At 63.1% G+C, this 14,186-nt stretch overlaps 2 protein-coding genes across 3 annotated transcripts; both read left to right on the top strand.

The window, feature by feature from the left end:
* Positions 1–23: 23 nt before the first annotated feature.
* Positions 24–4,449, top strand: ALYREF (Aly/REF export factor). The gene is made up of 6 exons (XM_086473683.1): positions 24–257; positions 541–672; positions 2,890–3,037; positions 3,126–3,189; positions 3,326–3,506; positions 4,177–4,449. The coding sequence occupies exons 1-6, from the start codon at positions 24–26 to the stop codon at positions 4,189–4,191; spliced, it is 774 nt and encodes a 257-aa protein (XP_086329809.1). The 3' UTR covers positions 4,192–4,449.
* A 225-nt stretch (positions 4,450–4,674) lies between these two features.
* On the top strand, positions 4,675–13,003 carry ARHGDIA (Rho GDP dissociation inhibitor alpha). Of its 2 annotated transcripts, XM_086473407.1 has the most exons (6): positions 4,675–4,714; positions 9,296–9,505; positions 9,899–9,982; positions 10,560–10,636; positions 10,800–10,863; positions 11,321–13,003. In XM_086473407.1, exons 2-6 carry the CDS (start codon positions 9,316–9,318, stop codon positions 11,518–11,520), a joined length of 615 nt encoding a protein of 204 aa, XP_086329533.1. In that variant the 5' UTR covers positions 4,675–4,714; positions 9,296–9,315; the 3' UTR covers positions 11,521–13,003. The 2 variants fall into 2 exon arrangements, with proteins under 2 accessions (XP_086329533.1, XP_009947103.1); XM_009948801.2 differs by lacking the exon at positions 4,675–4,714 and having other exon boundaries at positions 8,396–9,505; positions 11,453–13,003.
* Positions 13,004–14,186: the final 1,183 nt, after the last annotated feature.

The following is a 14,186-nucleotide window of genomic DNA, read 5'->3' as shown; positions in this document are numbered from 1 at the left end:
GGCCCCGGAGTGGAGCCGCCATCATGGCCGACAAGATGGACATGTCCCTGGACGATATCATTAAGCTCAACCGGAGCCAGCGGGGGGCCGGCCGAGGCGGCGGCCGGGGCGGCCGGGGCCGCGGCGGCGCCACCCGCGGGGGCGGGCCCGGTCGGGGCGGCGTGGGAGCCGGGCGGGCGGGAGGCGGCGGCCCCGTGCGGAACAGGCCGGTGATGGCCCGGGGCGGCGGCAGGAACCGGCCCGCGCCCTACAGCCGGGTACGGAGCGCGGCGGGGGCGGGCGGGGAGCGCGGCCGCCCGCGGGGCTCGGCCGCGCGGGGGACCGGGACCGGGACCGGGACCGGGGCCGGGGCTGGGGCTGGGCCGGCCCTTCGGCGCGGCGGGATGAGGCGGCGGCGGGATGGGGCGGCGGGGCCGCGCGGGGGGCGGGCCGGCTTGGCGGCCCTTTGTCCGCTCCCGGTGGGGCGGGCAGCGTGGCTGGAGGCGGCCTGTGGCCGGCGGTGCCCGTGCGCCGGTCAGTGAGGTCCCGGTCTCGTTGCAGCCGAAGCAGCTCCCCGAGAAGTGGCAGCACGACCTGTTCGACAGCGGCTTCGGGGCGGGGGCCGGCGTGGAGACCGGCGGGAAGCTGCTCGTCTCGAACCTGGACTTCGGCGTCTCGGATGCGGACATCCAGGTAGGGGCTCGGGGGCGGCCCCGCCGGGTGCGCGGGGGGCGTTCGCGGGGGGTTTCATTCATCGCGTCGGGATCGGGCGCGCTGGGCGCCCGCAGGAGCTCCGCAAGTCCTGCTGCCCCCGCGCCCCCCCCCCCCCCCCCGGTGACTTAGCTGGGCGCTGGGGACGGGGTTTGTGCCGGGAGTGCCCGTTTTGCAGCGGTTCTGTTGCGCCCGAGGGGCGGGGGCCGCTCGGGAAAGCCACCGCCTCCAGCGGTGCAGTGGCGGATCCCGTCGTGCGTGGGGAAACGCTGCTGCGGGGCTGGGCCCGGCTGCGGCTGCAGGATTTGCTGTGGACGCTGTAAACTCGAGGTGTGCACAGCTGCAGGCGTTCTGTAAGGCGCTGCGTGTGCGCCTGCGTGCTCTGTTTTGGGGGGCCCGTTGGGGCAGTTCGTTGGAGTTGCGTTCTGCCGGGCAGCGTGGTGTTCCTGCGGGCGCCTCGGTCGGGGTGACCGGGAGCGCGTCTCCGGGGGGGAGCACGCTGTCCTGTGCCGCAGCGCCGGTGACACCTGCTGTGCGGAGTCTTGTAGCCCAGTTCTCTGTCAGGTTGTGCCCCTGTTCCAGCCGTGCCTTGGGTAGGAGCCCACCGGGCCGTGGGGGCACAGGCACGAGTGGGTGGTGAGTTGGGCAGATATAACGTTTGCAGGCACCGGGCGCGGCCCCACCAGGGGCCTCTTCCTTTTCAACTGGCTCCTGGTGCTCGCCTCATCGCCAGGGAACCCCCAACAACTGCGCTGTGCTTCGGCCTCAGTTCATTCATGCCGGTCACTCCACGTGCTGGTCGGGCTGTGCCTGGGGAGCTGGCAGGGAGCTTTTTCAGGTCACCATTACTGGGTAACTGGCTTCAAACCGCCTCTTTTCCTCACCTAAATTCAGATTTAGTTTAAATAAGTTTCTTTGTTGTAGTCAGGGCTTGATGTGTCAAACATGGCTCCGGGAAGTCACTCGGTCCTGCCAGCTCCCGCGCTCTCTGGGGCACTTGAGAGTCGCCTTTTCCGCCGCTGGCTCGGGCTGAGGCTGGACAAGCTGCTGTTCGCGGTTCATTCAGCAGCAAAGCTGACTCGGTGGCCCCGCACAAGTTCCTCCCTACCCGCCCTGTTCAGCGCTGCCTCGGGTGTGGCGGCTGCTCTCTTTGTTCCGATGCTAATGGGCTCGTTAACGGGGTGCGGGGCAGCGGGAGCCAGCGGGGCCGCAGGAACCAGCGCACCGCGAAGGGCTGTTAGGAGCTCGCAGTGTCACCCGGGAGGGACCTGTGTTCTCTGCAGCAGTGCATGGAGAAGGTGGCCTGGGGGAGGGGCTGAGCACTGCTTACCAGTGGTGGTCTCTGTTCCAGAAAGCTTCTCCGAGCGCCGTGGACCGTTCACCTCCGGTGGACGAATGAGGGCAGGAGCTGGCCCACAGCCCTCCGGAGGTGCCGCCTGCTCAGGTGTGGGGGCGCAGGCAGGACGCTCCGCCGGGCGCCGGGGCAGTCCCGCAGCGGGCAGCTGCCTGGTGCTCAGGCTCTGCAGCGGATGCTGCCGGGGGCGGCCTGTCCCTTCAGTGCCGGGCAGCCCCGCAGTCGGTGTCGAGCTTTTGAGGCGCAGGGTGGAGCCGAACCCCGTGGAGGTGAGGTGTCCGTGTTGGCTTCTTAAAGCCAGCGCCTGTGAAACACAATGGGTGGCTCCTTCGCTTCCATCCTTCATGACAGCAAATGACGTGCTTCAGCAGAGAACTTCCCTGATCGCTGTTTTTGGGGCTGTGGTTTTAAATTGCACTTGGTTTAGTAAAGGTTTAAGAAAAAGGAAAAAAAAAAAAAAGTCCGGCACAATGAAACTGTGATGATGTCATGAATCGCCACGTTGGTACAGCTCCCCCTTCCTCTGTGAAGTGGATCAGGGTCTGGGTCACCTTTACATAGTTGCCCCATTGACTGGGCCACCACAAAGAGACCCACAGGGTCCCCTGAGCGCTTTGCTGGCCGTAAACGTGCGCCCTGTGAGTGGTGGATGTGAAATCGTACTTGGCTGCGCCGGCTCCCTGAAACCCTGCTGCGGGCTCGTGCTACCCCCTCTTGTCGGTGCTTATTCTGGGTGTCGATGACGTTTCCAGAAGCGCCTGCGGTGGTGCGGGGGCCGCCCGTGCCGCCCCTTGGCCACGCGGCGTTGGTGGCGCTGACAGGTGGATGCGCGCTTCCCCCTGCAGGAGCTCTTCGCCGAGTTCGGGACCCTGAAGAAGGCAGCCGTGCACTACGACAGGTCCGGCCGCAGCCTGGGGACGGCGGACGTGCACTTTGAGAGGAAGGCAGACGCCCTGAAGGCCATGAAGCAGTACAACGGGGTCCCCCTGGATGGTGAGTCCGTGCGGCCGCCTCCTGGCGCCTGTTGCCGGCCAGGGAGTCCGTGTCCCGGCGGCAGGCTCACGGGCTGCTCTCCCTCCAGGGCGCCCCATGAACATCCAGCTGGTCACGTCACAGATTGACACACAGAGGAGACCAGCACAGAGGTGAGATGCCGGGGGGCGGGGGCGTGCCTGGCCCCTCCACGTGGGAAGTGTGGATCCACGTCCCGGTCAGCAGACGTCTGGTGCCTGCCCCGGGGAACCGGAGCTCACTAAGCCCGTTGCTCTTTCAAAATCGCAGTGTAAACAGAGGTGGCATGACCAGGAACCGTGGCGGTTCGGGAGGGTTCGGTGGTGGAGGAGGCAACAGGCGAGGTACTCGCGGTGGGAACAGAGGGAGAGGCAGAGGAGCTGGAAGAACTTCCAAACAGCAGCTCTCCGCAGAGGAACTAGATGCACAGCTGGATGCTTACAATGCCAGGGTAAGTGCTGGGGGCGCTGCCCGCAGCTCCCCCGCACCGTATTGTCAGCGGGGTGCCGGGTAAAGCCGCCTTGCGCTGAGGCTGAGCGCTGCCCTGGTGTGGGGCGCCCTGTCGGCTGCTGTTGCTGGCAGCCGGGAAACGGCCCTTTGGGCAGCTGTAGCAGCTGTGGGGAGTGTAACAAACCCACAGGGACAGAGGGCTGGTGAGTGCAAAACCAAAAAGAAAACCCCCCAAATAGCCCCATGGAGTGGTGATGGGGGACAGGTCAGTGGTGCCGAGGGCGGAAGCCATGTGCATTGTTGGCCGCCCTCGGAGCAGGCTCACGTCTCTGCCGCAGACAGGTTGGAACCTCGACAGGGAGCCAAGGTCCCGTGTGCATGGTGACAGTGGAGTCCCCGTCGTCGGAGTGGGGCCGGCGGGAGTGCGGCAGGCGTGGGGTGGGCGGGATTCTGGAGGAAACGTGCATGGGACCCTCCGGTGTTTGGGAGCAGCCCGTGGCACTGGGGCTGGTGAGGCGTTGCCTTGCAGAGACGGCTGGGGTGCAGGGGGGGTTGGCCGCGCCCCGGCACTGCCGGGTGCTCCTGGGCTGGGGCTTGAACCCGGGGCGTCGCGGTGGTTCGGCGGGGCCGGGGGGTGCCGCGGGGTGACGGCTCCTCTCCCTCTCTTGCAGATGGACACCAGCTAAAGTGGCGGCGGGCGCAGGGAAGGACTCCGATTTGGCCCCCGCTCCCCGGCGGGGCTGCGGCTGCGGCGACGGACACCGTGGATGGGATTTGTTTTACTTTTCGTTCCGGGATAGGTTTTAACTCCTGTAAAGGTTTTTTTTAATTCCGAAGCAGACCTGTTTTGTACCGAGTTATTTTTGGGATAAATTTTACTGGTTGCCTGTTGGGCCGAGGTGGCTTTTTCACCTTCGCCGTAATAAAATAGAACCGTGTCTAGAGCTGTGGACCCTGCTCCGGCCCCGCCCCCGGCCCCGCCCCGCGGCGCTCTGCCCCGCCGCCCCGACTCTATCGTCCGTCGCGCCGTCGCGCGCGCTTATCCCCTGGGCCAATCAGCGCGCCGAGCCGCGGCCGGAAGTGAGGCGCGGGGGGCTCAGCCTTGTATAACGGGAAGTGACGGGCGTGTCCCGGAAGTGCGGGGGCGCGCGGGCGGCTGGGCGGATCCCGGCGGCGTTGTCACCGCAGCGCGGAGAGCGAGCAGGGCCGGTAGGGCGGGGCCGGGCCGCGGCGGGGCGGGGGAGCGGCGGGGCCGGGCCGCGGCGGCGGGCGGCTGCCCGGGGGCGGCGAGGCCCAGGGACTGGGGCGGGGGGGGGGGCTCCGGGCGGGCGGCGGAGCCGCGCCTCCGCCCCGCCGGCGCCTGGACGGGCCGCGGGAAGGGCCGAGGCGCGGGAGCGGGGCCCCGAGTGCCCTTGCACGGCCTTCCAGGGGCCGGGGAGAGCCGCCGTCGCGGAGCGGAGCTCCCGGGGCACGAGGCCCCCGGTTAGGGCGGAACGCGGGCGGTTCTGGCCCGCTCCTGCTCCCCGGAGGAGCCGGGGCCGCTCCGAGGCCTCTCCTCGGGTTCTGTCCTTGCCTGGGCTGCGGGGCGTTGGGAGGTGCGAGCGTTCCCGTTCGACCCGAACGGGCTTCCCGTAAGTGGTTTATATCTGCGAACCGGGGAGCTCGGGAGCAGCTTCCTTAGGGTCGGTGTCCTTCCGCATCACAGTAATTGAAGAGCCCGTTTCACCCCCCCTCACTTCGCCGAAGGCAGGGTGCGCCTTAAAGCCGCTGGGGCAGCGTGCGGGCCGGCAGCCTGGCTCCGCGGGAGCTGCGGGTTCTCCCCATCCCTTCCCGGACGCCTGCCCTGGCTCCACAGGCCCTTGGCAGCAAGTCCCAAAGTCAGAACTTCCTTTTCTTAAGCCAAGAGCTCCCAGTTGCGCCAAGCAGCTGAATTGTGGCCTTGGGGGGTTGGGATCTTGTTGCCCTGGTTTGTCCCAGTGTTCTTCCAGTGCGGGTGTTCTTGTCCCGCAGCTGCTGCGCAGAGGTTTCATCGTCACATTCCACCACGGGACGAGCAGCGATGCAGGCGGATGGGTCATGCTCTCGGCAGTGTCCGTGTCACCGTGTGGAAGGTGGCTGCAGCCTGTTTGCCCACGTAGCTTCTTTGCATCCTGGGTGCGGGACTGCGAGAATTTTTAAACTCCTGAAGCTGTGAGCGTATGGAACTGCTCACACCTTTGGGTTTGCTCTTGACAGCGAACGCCTCATAGGTGAACTGCTGTCCAGGGTGATGTCACGAGCAAAAAAAAACCCAATGAAACACTCCATCTCCGAGCTGCTGAGCCCCTGAATGGCAGCAGGCTGTTTCCAGGGTCCTTTGCCCCCAGAGTGCTGAGCTGGTGGTGGGGATCAGGCAAGATGAGAGCTCCCAGGGGTGCTCTCACAGAGCAATAGGTGCAGCGGCGTTACCTGCTCGTCCCCTTCCCTCTGAATCCCCAGGTGGTGTCCGAGGGCAGCGCTCGGCCTCGGGAGGTCTCCCTGAGCCATCAGTTCCTCCTCCCCTTCCCTGCCCCTGCCCTAGGAACCGTCCCAGCCCGGGTCGTTCTCGATCCCGCCTCCCGAGCTGCCGTTGCAGCAGCGGAGCAACGGTGCATTGGCGCTGGTTTGAGCAGTCCTGGCTCCGTCCCTGCAGCGTGTGAACTGGGTCAGCGAACTGGTCTGGCTGGAAAAGAGCCTGCAGAAATGGTTGAGCGGATCCCACTCCAGCCGGGTTTGCCTGTGGCTGCACAAGCTTCCCGTGCGCCGCAGGGGAAGGAGGAAGGGTGGGGACGGCTGGAATTGGCACCGCTGCGTGTCCGCGGCCACGCCGTGGCCTGACGGACATCCGAAGGCAGTTAGCTCGTCCAGGGAGACTCTGCCTAGCTCTGCTTTCGCCAGTGCCCTGGGGTCCCTGAGGTGTGAAGAAGTCGCTGTTTACCGCCGTCTGCCTGAAAACGAACCGGGTGATGTTCCCGGCGGTTTTTCTGCCTGGCAGAAGGTGGGGCTCTTGCCTTCGCTGCCGCCAGCTCCTCGGTCCTGCACTTAAAGCTGAGGGAGTTCGGGAGGAGCTGCGGACTGGAGGAGACGGTGGAGGCGGCCGAGTGCGACTTCCCAGGTGGGAGGCGATGCGCCCAAGTGCAGGCTTCTGCGATCCACAAGGATCTGAGAAGAGCCCGGGGCCGTTCCCCTGGATGCCTCTCCGTGGCCGAGGAGCCCGCCTCCCATGGTTTGCTTGCCCGCTGGGTTCCCTGTCCCTGCCAGGCGGTTCACAGCAGGTCCTGCTGTCTGGCGGAGCAGCCGGCTGCCCAGGAGCCACGGAGGCACCAGCTCCAGCGTCCTGTGACTCAGCTGAGCCTTGACAGCCGGAGAGCTGCCATGCAGAGGTGCCGAGCTGGGCACCCAAGTACCTTCTGAGCGCCAAAAGGTGCCCAAGAGGAATGTCCTTCCAGGTGCCTCAGAGCCAGGCCCGAGGCGCGAGGTGAGGCGCTCCCGAAGGCACCCACGCCTGGCTGCAGGTCAGCAGCGGAGTGGGAGGGCTTCTGTTGGGCGCCCATGCCCGGCCGCAGGTCAGCAGCGGAGTGGGAGGGCTTCTGTCGGGCGCTGAGCCCTTGGAAGGATGACGCCGTGGGTCCCCTCTCCTCTGCGTGTTGGCGCCTGCTGGCTGGAGGTCTCGGCCCAGCGCAGGCAGGGTACGCCGGTGCGGCTCCCTCCTCCCCTGGCAGTGCACGTGCGATCGTCACGGCTGGTCTTTCTACACCCGGGCGAGCCCTGGTTTACTAGTCCTGAGCTGTAGCAAACGCTTTGTCTGAGAAGTCTGAAGGGCGAGGGCGAGGCCCTCATAAAAGTTTCAAAGTGATTAGGAGTCTCCTTCCTCTCTGGCTGCGTGTTTGCAGAAGTAGCCGAGGCACCGTGACCCGTGGTGACGAAATGGAGCCCTCAGTGCGGGAGGAGTGGCCAGCTGCAGCCCGGCCCCGCCGGCTCTGTCGCAGGGTGCCTGTCGACCCTCGTCTCCGGCTGGGGCCGTGAGTCTGCTCCTCTCGGGAGTGCTGCAGCAGCGGCTTTGGCACAGCCTGGTCAGAGGAGTCGTTCTGGCTGCCGCTCCTGGGGAGGCCTCTTGGGAGGGGTGAAGTGTTTCTCCAGGGCTTCCTCAGAGAGCTGGACCCCGGCCTGGCCTGAGCTGCTGCTGGGAACGGTGCTTGGTGTGGGCCTGAAGAGCCGTTTTCGCTCTCCGGTGACTTCCATCGGTTTAGGGACCCCGTGAGAACGGGCTGGTCTTTTGTTAACCCATGTGGGTGCGTGGTTGTTTCTTTAGCTCTGGGTGGCAGGATTGAGGCCAGAGGCCCAGGAACACAGCTGAAGAGCTGGGGATTTGGTTTTTTGGTTGGGGTTTGTTTGTTTGGTTTTTTTTTTCCCGTGCCCTCGGCATGGTTATTGCTGAATGTCTGTTTGTAGGAGGGGTTGCTCTAACGGTGCTGATGAAGGTTGGGTGCTGGTGATGTGTGGGAGGGAAGCGTGGCCCTGCCTGTTACATCTGGAGGGCGGTGATCAGTGCATGGTAGCTCCATGCTTGGGCGAGACCAAACGAAGGTGGTTCTGACCTGCTCAGGACAGGAGGTCGGCTGCCGCCATTTCAACTGCTGGGAGTCAGCGCTGCTGAACGAGCGCCGGGCCGTTCCTGCACAGAGCACAGCGATCGTCAGGCCTGGCCCTGCTGTCGGGAGCTGCGGTGTGCAGGGTCCACAGCATGGGCTGTGGCCAGCCGTGGTGCTCGGGGAGAGGCCGCCTGGCGGCCCCTGCAGCCTGTCGCTTGCAGGGCCCAATCGGGCCATTTGTCAGAAGTTCTGTCTGCTTGGTCCAAGCATCGGACGGCGGCACATGCCAGTGGATGGTGACGCCATGGAAGGGGACCCGTTACTGTCGGGGATGTGCCTGTGGGCGCTGTTGGTCTGCTGTGGGCACGTCTGCCTGTTGTATTCACGCTTTCAAAGAGGGCTCCATCACAGAGAGTTTGGGAGTCAACAGAAGTCGGTGACGTGGGAATTCAGTTCTTTAAACCTCTCACTGAGAGTTCCTCGCTTCCTGACAGCTGCTGGTGTCTTAGAAGGAACGTCCAGCAGTTCTGCAGCCTATGGAGAGAAGGACCTGTAGTGCTTGGGAGGTGGAATGTAGCCTGGGGGCGAGATTAAGGACTGCGATAAGGGGATCAAGCGGTAGATGCTTGAGTGTTTGCTCAGGGCTTCTGGGAGTCCTCAAGGCTGGAGAGTTTTTTGGACAGGAGCACAAAGGAAGTGGTTGAGTTTGATACACAGATTCCAGGGTGAAATCTGATGGGTTGTTCATGTGTCACATGAGATTAAATGGCCTTTTGAATACCAGTTTCCACAATGTTCAGTGCCAGGGTACTGGGGAATGCCATGGAGAAGGGCCAGCTGTGAAGTGTAGGGGTCAGCATGGCGGTGGGTGGGAGCTGTGAGTGTGAAGGTCCAGCGGAAAAGCTCCCCTACACAGACACGCTGGTGCCACCCAGGGCCAAAGCCCTGGTGATAACCCCAAAGTGTCACATCGTCCCCCCACCTTCACCTGGTGTTAAATCTGAGTCAAGCTTTAATACCAAGAAACACCAGTTGCCTCCGTACCTCCAGGACACCCTGAGAGCCATGCCAGTCTCTCCAGGGAAGCTGCCCATCCCGGGGAAGCCTGGTTGGTGCTGCTGGGAAGGAGCCTGCGCTGCGGGGGTGGGTAGGTGCAGTGACACTTCCCCTCCCACTGCAGTGTGACGTGCGTGCGGGAGGATGGCAGAGCAGGAGCCGACGGCGGAGCAGCTGGCCCAGATCGCGGCTGAAAACGAGGAGGATGAGCACTCTGTCAACTATAAGCCACCTGCCCAGAAGAGCATCCAGGAGATCCAGGAGCTGGACAAGGATGATGAGAGCCTGCGCAAGTACAAGGAGGCGCTGCTTGGTGCCGTCACTGTGACTGCAGGTGAGCCCCAGGACGTGGCTGTGCCTTGCTCAAGCCAGGGCTCCGTCGGTCACCTCTGGTCTCATCCCTGCTCCCTCCGGGAGCTCTTCTCCTCCCAGCTCTTTGCACTTCGGCAGGAGCACAGCCAGGAGCATAAAGGCACGTGTCTGCGCTCCCCTGTGCTGATCTCTGGCCCTTGGCACGAGGCATGGGGGCTGGGGGGCGGCCTTTGGAGGGGGATGCTCGTGGGGAGAATGTGGGCTGGGCCTAACGCAGCGGGGAGCCCTGACCTTCACCCAGGCGGGTGTTCTCACCGGTTTTCTTGCTCTCTCAAGAGGTGCCCTGGAAGGAAAAGGAGTTGTGCTGGTTGGTGTTAGGGACGGGTGTTGAGCAGCCTTTCCGCTTCTCTTTTAGATCCCAATGCTCCAAATGTGGTGGTGACCAAACTGACCCTGGTCTGCGCCACTGCTCCTGGCCCTCTGGAGCTGGACCTGACAGGTGAGTGAGGGCAGGGGTCAGCCCCTCTTGCCGGGCAAAGCTGCCTTGGCCCGGAGCTGGGCAGGGGGCCCCGCAGGAGCACGGCTGGCCTGGTGGGCAAGGCTCCTGCCTCAGGAGTGCCCCCATGCTGAGGCTGGCATCAGCTGCCTGGGCCCTGCGCCCCAAGCCCCACGGCTGTGTGCCCCGGCGCAGCAGCCGGCCTTTCTGCTCCAGCTCCCAGCGGGGCGAGCTGCCGGGCGGGGGAGCCAGCTGTCCTCCGGCTGCGTGGTGGCGCTGACAGCAGCTTCGAGATGGTGGCGGCCTCGGAGCAAGAGTCTGCGAAGGAACGTTCTTGAGTCAACAGCGTTGCTGCTGCTGCGTCCTCTCGCAGGGCATCGCTTGCCTGCCTCGGGTGGCCTGGGCAGCGCAGCCCAGAGGGTCCTGTTGTGCACAACCGAAAGTAGGACCTGCGTGCTGTCCAGGCAGTCGGGGTCATCCCCTGCTACTGCAGACACTGTCCTGGTCTCCTCTTGCAACTTGACTTTGGCCCAGAGCACAACACAAAGGGACTCTGAGCAGCCCTCTCCCTTCTCTGTAGGTGACCTGGAGAGCTACAAGAAGCAAGCGTTTGTGCTGAAGGAGGGTGTGGAATACCGGATAAAAATCTCCTTTAGGGTAAGAACTGAGATCTGAAAACTGAAGCATGAGTGGAACAGCGGCACAGGAGGTGCCCGAGCCCTGAAAAGCCGTGTCGGGGAGGAAGTTGTCTCCTGCTGTGGGTGGGCTGGGCAGGGTGGCTGGGAGATGGCTTCTACAGTCCTTGCTTGTCTCTCTGCAGGTTAACAGGGAGATCGTGTCAGGGTTGAAGTACATTCAGCACACGTTCCGGAAAGGCGTGAAAAGTAAGTGCTTCTTTGTGACTCGGGCGCTGCGTTGTGCGAGGGCTTCTGCTCCTTCCACTGTGGGGGTGGGGGCTCGCCCGCTGCCCCCCACGGCTCAGCGCGGGGAGACAGTCCTCAGTTGTGTCTGTGCCGCTGCGCCCGTGGCGACACATGAAGGCTGCAGGGTGGCCACCTGCGGTCCTGGCTGCGCCAGCACCCCTGGGCTTGGCATGTAATCCCTGCCGGAGCGTGGCGGTGCACAGATCCCTGCTGACAGCGGTGCCGGTGCGGGGGGACTGCTCCCTGCCCGGAGCCGCCCCTGGAGTGAACAGAGCTGTTACAGTGGGTGACGTTCTCTTTCTCACAGCTCCTCGGTGGATTGTTGCAGCAGTAACAGACCTTTCATTTGCTTTAGCCTTGCCCCAAATCCAGGGGAGGCTCTTCAGCAGCCTCCGTACACCTCTCTCTCTCCTTCTAGTTGACAAGACCGAATACATGGTTGGGAGCTACGGCCCCCGAGCAGAGGAGTACGAGTTTCTGACCCCCATGGAAGAAGCCCCTAAGGGCATGCTGGCCCGGGGCAGCTACAACATCAAATCCAAGTTCACAGATGATGATAAGACTGACCACCTGTCCTGGGAGTGGAACCTGACCATCAAGAAGGATTGGAAGGACTAGCCCTTCCCAAGGCCAAACCCCAGAGAGCGTGAATCAGACAGTGGCTACCGTAGAAATCCCCCCCTGTACCAAAGTGCTGACATTGGAACCCTCTTACCTTTCGCCCCCTGTTATAATTTGACCAGAGAGCTCAGTTTTGTAACGTGCCCCCTCCCCAGAGAATCACTGAGTGCATTGACCGAACCGTGCTGTCTGCATCTGGTCTTCAGCTGCCCATCCCCGGGCTGTGCTGTCCCAGCGCAGAGGTGGGGGCACTTGCTCCCTCACCGGGCCCTTTGGTGCTTCTCACCTTCCTTCGTTTGGGTGGGTGCTGAAGGGGAGAGACTCCTATGTTCTGTGTAGGATCCTGTGCTTGGCTTTCCTGTGCACAGCTCAGGGTAGCTACTGCCTCCCAGTAGCTGAAGAACTTTGATGCCAGGCAGCTATTGAATCTGTTTGTTGGCTAAAATCGTGTCCAGCCTGCCCCTTCCACCCCATCAGCGTCCTGGGAACGCTGGCAGCTTCATTTGTGGATGTTCCCTGTAACCATGATGCCTTAATGTGTAACACGTATCCTCTAGGGAGGGGGCCCTGCCCTCGTTACACTTTTTAAATGCCACCCACCCTCCCCCTGTTCGTTGGCACGGCACTCATCGTGGTCACGCCCCTCATGGGTTATTAGGAAAGATTCACAACTTCCCGCTTTGCTGCTGGTCCGTTCTTCACCCGAGGCAGAACGTCTCCAGAGGGGAGGGTGGTGTGACATCCTGGGCAACGCCTGGCAGCCCCTCCCGGTGTCCAGAGAGCTGCCCTGTCGGCACAGCTCCGAACTCTCTGGCGGCCTCAGCGCCTCTGAGGCATGGAGAGGGTCGCAAAGCAGGCGGGTGCGGGAGTCACCAGTGTTGCCGTCACCTCACACTTATTGCAGCCGAGGTTGCTGCAAAGCACTGAAATTCCAGGACAGCACCTGCCCTCCTGGCTGTTTTGGGCTGAGGACGGACCAGTCTGTTTCTGCAGCTGCTCTCCTGATGCGATCAACAAAGAGCTTGCCACGGACAAGCGTTCAGAAGCGGTTAATGCCTTATGTATCTGTTCTGCCTTTAAAATCCGTGCCTGGCCTGTCAGTATTTATTGCCTTGACACTCGGCTCCCGCCGTGCCGCAGCAGACCCGCAGCACGCCAGCCTGCACCCGCGCTGCGCTGACACGGCGAAGGAGCCCTCTGGGGCCCAGGAACCCCCGAGGGCTGGGCAGGCACACTCCAGCTCCGCAGCCCTCTTATTCGGATCCTGCCACGTTGAGGTTGTATTAGAACTGGGACCAAGTACATGTGGCTTTCTCATAGCTACGTCTTTGCCTCTAACTCTCCCTTGCCCTGCCCCTAGAGAGATTTTTGTTAATTTGATTTGGTGCGTATTGTCTGTAAATCCTAGGCCCAGGTTAACAGGTTGGAATCATCGTCTGCTTCTCCTTTTATGACAGTTAAATAAAATCTTTGAACTGACCGTCTGCTGTCCTCTCTGATTCTGTCCTGGAGCTGCTGGGTCTTTGGCAGGACATGGCAGAACTTTGGTTCCACAGGGGATTTCTGCAAACACCTGGGGTGGGAGAAGACCTGAGTCCCTGAGTTTGCTGGGTTGTGAAACAGGGGACCTGGGACAGTCCTAACCAGAGGAGACGAGGCCAGAGGCCCCCGCGGCAGTGTTTGTTACTGGGATCTGTCCCCTGCTGCTCGCTGTTCTGCGTGGCCTGCAGCATGAGGGACGAGGAGGGGCTGGGGAGGCAAAAACTGGGGGGTCTCCTGCTGGCTGAGGAGCCAGGGGGTTCTGAGCCTTGGCCTGCCTGCGGTGCGCCCGCGCCGGCTGCCAACACGAAGTGAGATTCCTGCCAGTCAGAACGAGGGAGGCGATGGGAGGGAGAGCAGAATCCAGGAGAGGTGATGTGCGATAAGAGCCTGCGGATGTTTGCAGAGCCCGTGGCATGTTTGTGCTAAGGATAAGAAAAGCATAGCCAGGAAAAGCTCTTTACAGACTCCATGGTGCTGGAGAAGCTGTAGAGGCAGCGGCTCAGCCCTGCTCCAAGACTCGCGGCGGTAAACGAGAGCTCTGAATGCAGGAGGGAACCCGCTGAGCTCGCAGCACAGGCCCCTTCCTCGTGGTCCCGGGAAAGCTGCTGCTAAAGGAAATGACGTGACTCGGAAACTGGGAGAAAGTGCAAGGGCTGAAATGAAGCAGCCTCAGCCGGTAGGAGATGCCTGCCCGCCCCGGTGAGGAGCTGGAGCTGGCGTGTGGCTGGCGTGTCGCTGGTGCTGCCCCCGGCCGTGAGCTGTGCCCGGCTGTGCACCCGTGGCCCTCCCTGCGGCGTGGGGACTGAAGGGCAGCGCAAGAGCGGCTCGGAGCAGGTGTCGGCCCTCTCTGTCGGTTAGAGCGAGCCCAGATGTGCTGATAACGTGAACAAAGGCCCTCCTTGTGCTGGCCCCCAACAGCCGCTCTGTGGGCAGCTGGTGTCAGGGTGAGATCCTGTGTGACGTAACCTCCAGCTCTTTGGCAAGTCTTTCCACACATTGGACGTTGGCACTTCTGTTAGATTGTTCGTGTGATGGTGGGATGCCTGGGGAGGGGCATGGGGTGGCTGTGACACGCTGCAGCTCTGGGGACTGAGGGGCTGCAGAGGTGATTTGCTGCCTGT

This window comes from Leptosomus discolor, chromosome 15 (assembly GCF_034619465.1).
Source record: "Leptosomus discolor isolate bLepDis1 chromosome 15, bLepDis1.hap2, whole genome shotgun sequence".
Lineage (NCBI taxonomy): Eukaryota > Metazoa > Chordata > Aves > Leptosomiformes > Leptosomidae > Leptosomus > Leptosomus discolor.
The sequence above is the reverse complement of the archived record's forward strand: the minus strand, read 5'-3'. Positions and strand labels throughout refer to the sequence as shown.

Bases quoted from the DNA above. Each gene is read 5' to 3' on its own strand.
- ALYREF (XM_086473683.1), top strand. From the start codon at position 24: ATGGCCGACAAGATGGACATGTCCCTGGACGATATCATTAAGCTCAAC. The intron at 3,038-3,125 runs GTGAGTCCGTGC...CTCTCCCTCCAG, and splicing joins CAACGGGGTCCCCCTGGATG to GGCGCCCCATGAACATCCAG. The intron at 3,190-3,325 runs GTGAGATGCCGG...TCAAAATCGCAG, and splicing joins CAGAGGAGACCAGCACAGAG to TGTAAACAGAGGTGGCATGA.
- ARHGDIA (XM_086473407.1), top strand. From the start codon at position 9,316: ATGGCAGAGCAGGAGCCGACGGCGGAGCAGCTGGCCCAGATCGCGGCT. The intron at 9,983-10,559 runs GTGAGTGAGGGC...CCTTCTCTGTAG, and splicing joins TCTGGAGCTGGACCTGACAG to GTGACCTGGAGAGCTACAAG. The intron at 10,864-11,320 runs GTAAGTGCTTCT...CTCTCCTTCTAG, and splicing joins GTTCCGGAAAGGCGTGAAAA to TTGACAAGACCGAATACATG.